Here is a 10,351-nt window from a genome sequence, read left to right on the forward strand (position 1 = left end):
GGTACATTTTGACATAATCAAATATGCATGGAATTTAATTTGTTCTATTTCAATCCCGGGGGGCCTCCTCTTTTTCTCCCCTCCTCCCCTCCCCCTATTTCCCTTCTTCTACTCCACTGGTCTTCCTTCTACTTATTTATCTGTTTTTAATTAGTGCATTATAGATAAACAAAGGTGAAATTCACTGTGGTATATTTATACATACATATAGTGTAATTTTGTCAAATCCATTTCATATTTCTCTCCCCTTTCCCATACCTCCTGTCTCTCCTAAATCTCCTCTTTACATTTTAAATTCTTAAAACATGCCTGGGTTCAATGTGGGGGGTGGGGGAGACACATAATAAACAAACCTATCATTTGTTTTTCCCTTAAAACGTAATATTTTTTAGATACTATATAATCTTTATTTTTAAAAGGTACAAAATACAATACATTGTGCATAAATCATCACTATTAGTTTGGTATACAACTGTTCCTCAGCATCCACAAAGGAAGAGTCCAAAACCCTAAAGTATACCAAAATCTGTGCATGCTCAATCCCTTATAAAAAAATGGTGCAGTTTGCATACAACCAATGCACATCTTCCTATATACTTTAAATCATCTGTGGACTGCTTATAAACTTAATACAATGTGAATATTATATAAATAGCTGTTATACTGTATTGCTAGGAAATGACAAGAAAAGTCTGCACATTTTAGTACAGGCGCAATTTTTTTTTGAAAGAAAATGGAAAATCATTGGTAATTGAATCCATGGATGCAGAACCTACAGATATGGAGGGCTATCTTAGGGTTTAGACAGATATCAGCATGTGCATTTCCACATATGTGGGGGGAAAAAGATATGTTCAGCATAGGTTATTTAATAGGTCTTAATACCTTTCCATTTCAACATTGATTATTCTAGTTGTATCATTTTTAAAGTTATTTAGTATTTTATTTTGGAAATGTACCATAATTATCCAACCAATCTCCTAGTGATGAACCTAAAGGCTGTTACTCTTGTACAAATAAGAGATAAAATACTTCTATTTGTGTCAGTATGTACTAGCAAGCATGTGGGTCAGGCAATCAGCTCATGTGAGATTTCTCCTATAACAGATGGCCTTTGATCTTAAGTGGTTAAATTGTATCTAAGACTTATTCTAATCAGAGAAAATCAGAAATGAAAACAAACAGCCTAGCTGGGTACAATGGTGCATGCCTATTATTCTAACAGCTGGGGAGGCTGAGGCTAGAGGACCTCAAGTTCAAAGTCAGCCTCAGCAATTTAGTGAGATCTTGTTTCAAAATAAAAAATAGGAGGGACCTGGTGGCACACCTGTAATCCCATCATCTCAGAGGCTAAGGCATGAGGATCTTGCGTTCAAAGCCAGCTTCAGCAATCATGAGGCACTAAGCAACTCAGTGAGAACCTGTCTCTAAATAAAATACAAAATAGGGTTGGGGATGTGACTCAGTGGTTGAGTATCCCTGTACCCCTGAGTTCAATCCCCAGTACCAAAAAAACAAATAGCCCACATGAGAATACATAATGATCAGGACCAGAAAATTAAGCTGAGGTCTCCTTTCAATTTCTTCTTCAAGAAGTACACCTGGCATTTCAGGAACAGTTTTAAGTTTCATCACTTCCTGGGTCTCCAGAAAGCTATAGCAGGATGATGCCTCACAAGTAGCCATCCCCCACATGACTAGTGTGAACCAGGCAGAAACCAGATAATAAAAGGGAGGGACACTATGTATTATTTAAAACCTAGTCACTGGAAAAATAGGTTAAGTATTAAGAACAGGTATCTCTTAAACTATTATTTTTTTCTTTACACATTTCCTTAGTTTTCAATTTTTCTATAGTGATCATGATATATTCTTAATATAAACAAGTTATAATATATGCTGGTTGTGTATTACAATACTCTGTAGGTAGTTTAAAAAAAAAAAAAAATACTGCTGTCTGTGATCTTTTCCAGCCAGTTAAATCAAAATACTTGGGAATAGGGTCTAACTATCAATTTAAAAATATATATATTTATTAAAATACAATGCAGAGAAATCCCTAAAATTAACACATTCATTAAACCATCACCCAAGTCAAGAACCGTGATTCCAGTATCTTGGTGGTCCTCTGTGGCCCCTGCCAATCACTACATCTTCCTTCCTCCCCTAGAGGGAACCATGATTAAACACCAAACACTAGGATCTGGTTTTGGGAATTAAATGAAATTTACACATGAATTCTTTTGTGTCTAGCTTTTTTATATACTGGGAATTGAACCCAGGGGTGCTCTATCCCTGAGCTACACCCTCAGCCTTTTAAGACTGAGTCTTGCTACATTGCAGCGACTGGCCACAAACTTACAATCCTCTTGTTTTAGCCATCTAGTCATTGGGATTACAGGCAAGTGCCACCATATGTCTGGCTTTTTAAAAATCAATATTCTATTTGTAAGATTCATTCTAGGGGCTATAAGTCATCATAATTACTATTGTTGTACATTCCATGAAATTAATACACCACAATGTATCTGTTAATAAATATTTGGGAGGGAATGGGGGTACAGTTCAGTGGTACAGCACTTGCCTAACATGCCCTAGGACTCTGGGTTTGATATCTAGAACCTTAAAAAAATAAACATTTAGATTATGTCTAGTTCAGAGTTATTATAAACAACTCCAAACATTTTCCATATAACTTTTTAAAAACTATTTTTTTTTTTTGCTTTTTAAAATTTATTTTTATTGTGAACAAATGGGATACATGTTGTTTCTGTTTGTACATGGAGTAACAGCATACATTTGCATATTCGTACATTTACATAATGTTTGATTCATTCCATTTTTTTCTCCCCCCCACCCCTCCCACCTCTCTTTTCCCTCTATACAGTCCCTCCTTCCTCCATTTTTGCCCCCCTCCCACCCCCCATTATGTGTCATCATCCACTTATCAGTGAGACCATTCATCTTTTGGATTTTTGAGATTGACTTATCTCACTTAACGTGATATTCTCCAATTTCATCCATTTGCCAGCAAATGCCATAATTTTATTATTCTTTATAGCTGAGTAATATTCCATTGTGTGTGTGTGTGTGTGTGTGTGTGTGTGTATCAATCACAGTTTCTTTATCCATTCATCAATTGAAGGGCATCTAGGTTGGTTCCACAGTCTGGCTATTGTGAATTGAGCAGCTATGAATATTGACGTGGCTGTATCTCTGTAGTATGCTGATTTTAAGTCCTTTGGGTATAGGCCGAGGAGTGGGATAGCCGGGTCTAAAAACTATTTTAAGTTATAGATGGATACAATACCTTTATTTTGTTTATTTACTTTATGTGGTAGCTGGGGGTCAAATCCAGCAAACACTCTACCACTGAGCCACAACCCCAGCCCTCCATATATCTTTTGGTGCATGTATATACATAATTCTCTTCAATGGATCCTATCAGAATTACCAGGTAATAGGTATTCTTACATTCAGATTCAATAGAAAGCATTATCCAACATGGTTTTGCCAATGAACTCGCCTGTCAATGCGTGGGGAAGCATTCCAGTTGTCTAACAGTCTCCCCAAACTTGGTATCATCAGTTGCCTGCTGGATGTATAGTGGTTATCTGTTATTTCCAGGGCTGGGGATGTAGCTCAGCGGTAGAGCTCATGCTTAACACACCAGAGCCCCTGGGTTCAATTCTCAGCCCTGGGTTCCATAATCACTAGTGTTTTTTTTTTTTTAACCACATTTTATTTTGCTTATTGACTACATGGGCAGTCTTTTGTGACAGTCTGTTCATCTTTTGTCCATTTTTAAAACTGAATCATTTGGTCAGGTGCTGGGGTGCATAACTGTAATCCAAGCAACTCGGGAGGCAGAGACAGGAGGGTTCCAAGTTCAAGACCAGCCTAAGCAACTTAGTGAGATCCTGTCTTAAAAAATAAAGAGCTGAGGATGTGGTAGAGCATTCCTAGGTTCAATCCCCAGTATTGGGGAAAAAAAGACTTATTTGTTCTTAAATTGTAGGGGTTCTTTAATAGTCACTGATATGAGAATCCTGTCAGATTAGTGTTGCAAACATCATCTTGTACTTCTGTAGTCTGTCTTTTCCCTCTCTTGTTACCTTTAGATTAATGGAGGTTTTAATTTTAACAAAGTCTGATTTCTCAAGTTTTTCATTTATGATTAGTCCTTCTTGTGTCATTTTAAAGAAATCTTTGTCAACGTATTCCAAGATCATGAAACATTTCCCATGTTAACTTCTGGAAGTCTGTTTTATCTTTCACATCTAGGTCTCAAATCATCCTAACATTGATTTTTATGTACAGCTTAGGAAGCAAGATTCATTTTTCCATGTACATACACTTGAAATAACAACCTTTAGTAAAAACACCAACCTCTCCCTACTGCTCTGCAGTCCCACTTTCATGTAAGTCAAATGGACAAACATGTCTCTGGATTCTCCACTGGGTTTACCTGTCCGACCTGACTCCTTTATTATTTGGTCTTAATTCCTATCCCAAATTTGTCCTTCCTCTTCAAAACTCTTGACTATTTTATAGCCCTTCTCATTTCCATATAAATTTAGAAATCAGTTTGTCAATATCCATCAAAAAAAATAATAATAATATCACACTATAATTTGGGGAGAAGTGATAGCTTTTTAAGACATAATTTTTTTTTTTTGGTACCAGGGATTGAACCCAGGTGTACTTAACCATGGAGCTATATTATCTGCCCTTTTTAATTTTGAAACGGTCTCACTAAGTTGCTTAAGGCCTAGATATATTGCTAAGGTTGGCCTTGAACTTACAATGCTCCTGCATCAGACTTCTGAGTCACCTAGGATTATAAGCATGTGCCACCATGCCCAGCTAAGAAGTAAAATTTCTTAATCTATGAATTGGAGATATTCCTCTCCTTAGTTTCTTAATTTATCTCAAGAATGTTGTATGGTTTTCTCTGCAGAGGTCTCTACTTATCCTAGTATAATTATTCCTAAATACTCAATATTTCCTGGTGCTTCTGCAAATTCACTTTTTCTTTTAAATTTCAATTTCTAGTTCTCTCTTTAACAATATGCCTATTTAAAAGTTCTCTGGGTGATTCTAATGTTCAGCAAGGTTTGAGAACTACAAACACAATAATGAATAAGGAAAGGATAAACACATTTTCTCCTTATCTTTAACCTCAGTGTAAAAATACTTTGACAGTGTTACCTTGGCTATTCAATGGATATTTCATAATTTTTTATAGAAGACTGCATTTTAACCAAATTACTTGTGGTTTCACTCCTGGCTATTCAGGGCTTTGTCATATTTGATGTTCCAGTGCCTGGCATAGACAGTAAATGTTTGTTCAATGATAAGTGAACTATGTGACCTCAGGCAAGTAATTTACTTCCTCTGGGCTTCTGTTCTCTTATGGTAAAGTGGAGGTGTCTACACCGTATACATCAGTTGGCTGCTAAAAGTATCAAACAAATGGGAAAAATGATTTTAAACTATTCAATCCTATACAATAAAGCATCATTAGCTTCTAGGCAGTCTTAGATTAGCCAAAAAATAAACTAATGGGAAGGTGATAAACACATAGGACGGTCACAGAAATGCTCAGCACATTATAAACATCAAGTTGAGAAAGAGACTTCTATCAGATAACAATGAAAGATACTGAAAGTCAGGCTGGGCATCAGTGGTAAAGCTCTTGCCTGACATGCATGAGGACATGGGTTTGAGCCCCAGCAAAAAAAAAAAAAAAAAAAAAAAAAAAGAAAGAAAAAAAAAATTTTTACTGAAAGCCAAAACAATTTTTACAGCACAGCCTGACAGAAATGGCATTTAATTTCCACTCACAAAAAAAGACCTAGCAGAAGAAGACATATACCAAATTATATCTTGCAGAAGTTAACAGGAACTTAACTTTACCTCTAAGCCATCTGGAAAAGGATTCATCGGAAGCATTTTATGAGACATAATTAAATCTCATGACTTAGGGAGTGGGAGGAAAAAAGAGAGCACATCAAATGACATTACAGAGCAAAGGGCCAACATCAAGATGGTGCACTTATAATGGAGTTCTCTTCTACAAAGAGGTGGTTCTGTTTTTTCTGCCAAAAATATTTTTTTAACATTGGAATAGAAAGGAACTTTTTTTTCTATTTTTCACACTCATCTTTCATTCTTGTTCAGTCCCTTTTTCCTTCCAGTAATTCCATTCCCAGAAGAGCTGCCCAATCCTAATCTCTTCCTTTCTTTGCCAATCAGATACTTATCTTGCTACCTTAAAATTTTCCAGCTCTTCCTTTCTACTATTTTACTAAAATCTACCTCAGATTTCCTTCCATTGTTTGTGCTTTAACACAACAACGAAATTCTGGGAGGGATCTGTCAAATCTTGCTCTTGTTAATTCTCTTCCAACACACGTTAAAAACAAAAGTGGTTCAGTTACTTGAGTTGGCTGCTGTTGAAATGCCTCTCCAAATAGCTCATTTTCATCATCTCCTAAATTGTTATTAGTTCCAAAAGTAAAAAGGAAACACAACAATGAACATAAAACTTCTTACACACTTGTGAAAGGAACCAATCACTTGCAACTCACAGCACAAATGACCTGCTGCCTTAAAGCATCATCCAAAGCACAGAGGGCCCACATGACACCCCATCAACTCTAATGACTATGTAATTCCATGAGAGTTACCAGATATGAATCTAAAACAATAATGAAATATGTTAAGGGTCACAGAGATATAGGACTCCAAGAGAAGACACTAATTAAATGGACAAATCACCTTTAATGCCCAGCTGATCAGAGAAAGCACCTTCCTTAGACATTCTAGGAACTCCATCAGCCACCTTCCAAGGTTAATTCAGTATCCCAGCCACTCAAGTTATGCAAGTCAGCTCATCCTACTCAAGATGGATAAATCCTCCTAAACAGCAGCAGTTGCTCAGTTCCTTCAGTTTGTTCCATTAGAATACCTCAATATAACAACATTCTTGAGGAAATATCACTGTGGTAATCAAAAAGGTGCAAAATAAAAGTATCTGAAAAATTACTAATTTCTCAAATCATTACTCCTATTTCTCAACTTTTTTTTTTTTTTTTTGTGGTGGGAGAGGTACCAGAGAATGAACCTGGGGTGTCCAATCACTGAAATACATCCCCCGCCCATTTTTTATATTTTATTTAGAGACAGGGTCTCACTAAATTGCTGAGGCTGGCTTTGAACTCTCAATCCTCCTGCCTTAGCCTCCCAAGCTGCTGGGATTACAGGTGTGCATTACTGCTCCCGGCTCTATTTCTCAACTTTTATGTAAAAATTTCTAGATATTAAATACTAAAGCACCAAACTAGAATAAAAAGGTCTGGATACCAGTCTCCCTGACTCAAGGGCTATCATAGATCAACCACAATCTCTCAACTTCCTTACCTGTTAAAATGGAGATAGTACCTCCTCTACCTTCCTTATTAGTCTATTTTGAGGGATGAAGAATCACTGAAAGATTAAATATAAAACACAAGATATTTCATTGGAAGGTGGCTTTGTTGAAGTGGGAGGACAATGAAATTTGCAGGACACACAACTAGGTTTAAATCCTACCTGTGCCCCTACTAGCTGTTCATTTGTGTAGTGGGTGTCTTGGGCTTCACCTCTGCCAGGTGAGGACAATAATTATCTGTGGGCTTGTGAGGATTAAAGGACTGTATATGAAAAGCACCTGGCACATGCTGCATCCAGTGAACATACCCTATTATAAACCACATTTTTCTGCAAATAATAATTGCCCTTTTCAGCTTTGGCCTTAGGTCTATGCAAAGATACTAGGATTCAGTTTGCACAAGGGCTTTTCAGAGATAAGCATGAAGGAGCACAATCACATTATTCAGAAAATACGTTTCAGAACTGCATCTTGTCTCTTAAGCTCGAAACAAAACCCAGAATGTGCCTAATTTCAAGGAAACGCACATGATTATCAGCCTGGTACAATTAGTGCTTTTTACGTTTTATATTAACAAAGCATGAGCTGTTTCTAAAACGCATTTCTCCAAGCACATGACCTGCGATCTAAAGTTCCATTCTGGGGTCATTTTTCCCCAAACTCCGCAGGACATCACCAATTTGAAAAGCATCTAGATTTTGGAGTGCAAAACCAATGCAGCTTGGAGGGCCATCAATCATAAAGTCTACATACCTCTCCAAGCTTCGCAATCCAGAAGCAGAGGTAGGCCACTAGGGAGCAAAGGGGCGTTTTAATGTGTTAAAACCACAAAGATGGCTGCTCCCTACAGGAGATAATAACGTCTGAAAAAGAGAGTGTGTTATCTCTTCCCTTTTCCCCCCGTCTATTTAGGGGATTGACAGGAAGGCCTTATTAGCAATGGGAGTTTCCACTGGAGGAAGGACTCTGGTCTACTGGTGCCAGTATGAACTCACAGCCCGGCGCTAACACCCCAAGAAGTACCTTTCTCGCTGGTAGAAAGCCCCAGGGCGGATTCTAATCTTGCAAGAAATGCAAAAGTAACTTTGTGTAGCATCGGTAAGGCACCCGATCTTACCCTTGCTAGAGTTCCCGACCGCCTCAGCTCCTCCAGTCATCATACTGCCTTCCGACGCCAGCACGGCCAGAACGAGCAGCCGCAGGAGCCCCATTGCTGCCTGCACGGACCCGGGCACACGCCAAGGTCTGGGAGGAAGACTGGCCTGCGCGCCGGGGCCCAGTAACCTCGCCGGCACTACCCCGGGGCGCTCGCGCCGGGCGCCATCGCCTGCCAGGTGCACTTGCCACGCACCTGCCAGCCCCGGAGTATCCGCCGTGCGCCCCAGCGAGAGGTTCACTCTCTGGGCAATTAACCCAGCCGCACTGCCCCGCGCCCGCTTCCCGGCTCCTGAGCGCGTCACCGCGGCGAGTCCTCCGGCGAGGGCGGCGCTGGGGGCGTTCCCAGGCAGCGCGCGCCTTCTCTCGGCGCGCCCCGGGCTCGCAGGAAGTTCTGGGGTTAAAACTTCTCATTTTTATATCTTTCTAAAACCGTTAGAGTACAAAACAGCTTTCTGTTGTGGCCTAACGTCCCTGTCTCGAGTTTAACAGCCCTTTGAAGAAAAAGAGGAATCCGGTGCTCCTTCAACCCGTCCTTAGGTTTTTTGCAACTATTGACTATTGCTTCCCCGTAGCAATTGCCTTAGCAGTTAAAGTTAGTATAAAAATACCAGGGAATGCTTCCTGTAGTTGCTACTACTTTCTGTAGTTGTTACTACGCTGGTTCTGAACTCCACATCAAAAAAAAAAAAAAAAAAAAAAAATGTTTCGTTTTTTCTAAGCGAAATATCCTCGAAAACTCACAATCTTTACCTGAACTTCCGCTCTCAAGTCTCATACCTGAGTGCTGTTGAAGGCAAGTAGCCCGTGCAGCAGATGGCTCTGAGATGATGATGATGGAATTAGATTTAGATTTACGGACTCAGTTGTTTGGGGATGATTGCCCTTTCCATGCTAATTAAATTTTTCGTTTATATATTTTAATAGGCAGCAATTTCTAGAAAAGTACTTGTTCAATTGATCCACTATCAGAGAACAATCTATGACAATTACCATAATAGTAATAGGCACAACACAAAATTTGTGGCCCAAATTTTCATACCTTTGGTAGCTTATTCCCTTTCCCATATGCCCCATTCATATATTTATATATGATATATATTTACATATGAATATATGTATTTTCCACCCAGGTTGATCCTACCATCTGGGCCTACCCAGTCAGTAGCTGGGATTACAGATACTATGCCCAGCTAAGGGGTTTTAAAGATGAAAAACTATGTGGATTTCGTCAGCTATTTTGAAGCAACAATTCTTGGTCACAAGTATGAATAATGAGGATAACATCAGTCCGAAGTTGACCAGTCAGTTGCTGGGCAGAGGTCCTTTTACAAGTACTTTTTATATAAGGGTGTAGTGGCCTCTGTGCAAAAATCTGGTTCTGACAAGTCTTTTGTGATAGTTACTATTGGGCAATTATGCATGGGAACCCTTCCTCACAACTTCCTCACTTTATGAGGGCTGTTGTTAGGATTGACAAGTGACTCCATTTTAAATCTGACAACACACATTTCTCAACATTCAGAGTAAAAATTCATCTGCCTGCAAGCACTTGAGTCTAAGAGTTTGAGGCCAGCCTGGGTGATGTAGAAGATCCCATCCAAAAAAAAGAAGAAGAAGAAAAGAAGATGCCAGGCATGGTAGTGCATGCCTGTAATCCCAGCAACTTGGGAAGCTGAGGCAGGAGGATCACAAGTTCAAAGCCAGCCTCAGCAATTTTGCAAGGCCCTAAGCAATTTAGCGAGAATGTGACTCAAAATA

The 10,351-nt window shown here is 39.0% G+C and overlaps 1 protein-coding gene across 4 annotated transcripts in view; it reads right to left on the bottom strand.

Annotated features, from left to right (window-relative positions):
- The window catches only part of TM7SF3 (transmembrane 7 superfamily member 3), a 42,541-nt gene extending 33,629 nt beyond the window's left edge, over positions 1-8,912 (bottom strand). The window contains exons 1-2 of one of the 4 annotated variants that reach the window (XM_079139381.1): positions 8,553-8,907; positions 7,426-7,491 (exon numbers count right to left, since the gene is read on the bottom strand). Coding sequence is in view for 2 of the 4 variants with exons in the window: in XM_079139380.1 (XP_078995506.1) it covers positions 8,553-8,646 (94 nt within the window). In the remaining 2 variants the exon portion in view is untranslated. Of the gene's footprint in view, positions 1-7,425; positions 7,492-8,552 lie in introns of all 4 variants that reach the window. The other 3 variants (XM_079139380.1, XM_079139379.1, XM_079139382.1) reach the window with 3 other exon arrangements.
- Between the last annotated feature and the right edge of the window lie 1,439 nt (positions 8,913-10,351).

Source organism: Sciurus vulgaris (assembly GCF_902686455.1).
Source record: "Sciurus vulgaris genome assembly, chromosome: 5".
Classification (NCBI taxonomy): domain Eukaryota; kingdom Metazoa; phylum Chordata; class Mammalia; order Rodentia; family Sciuridae; genus Sciurus; species Sciurus vulgaris.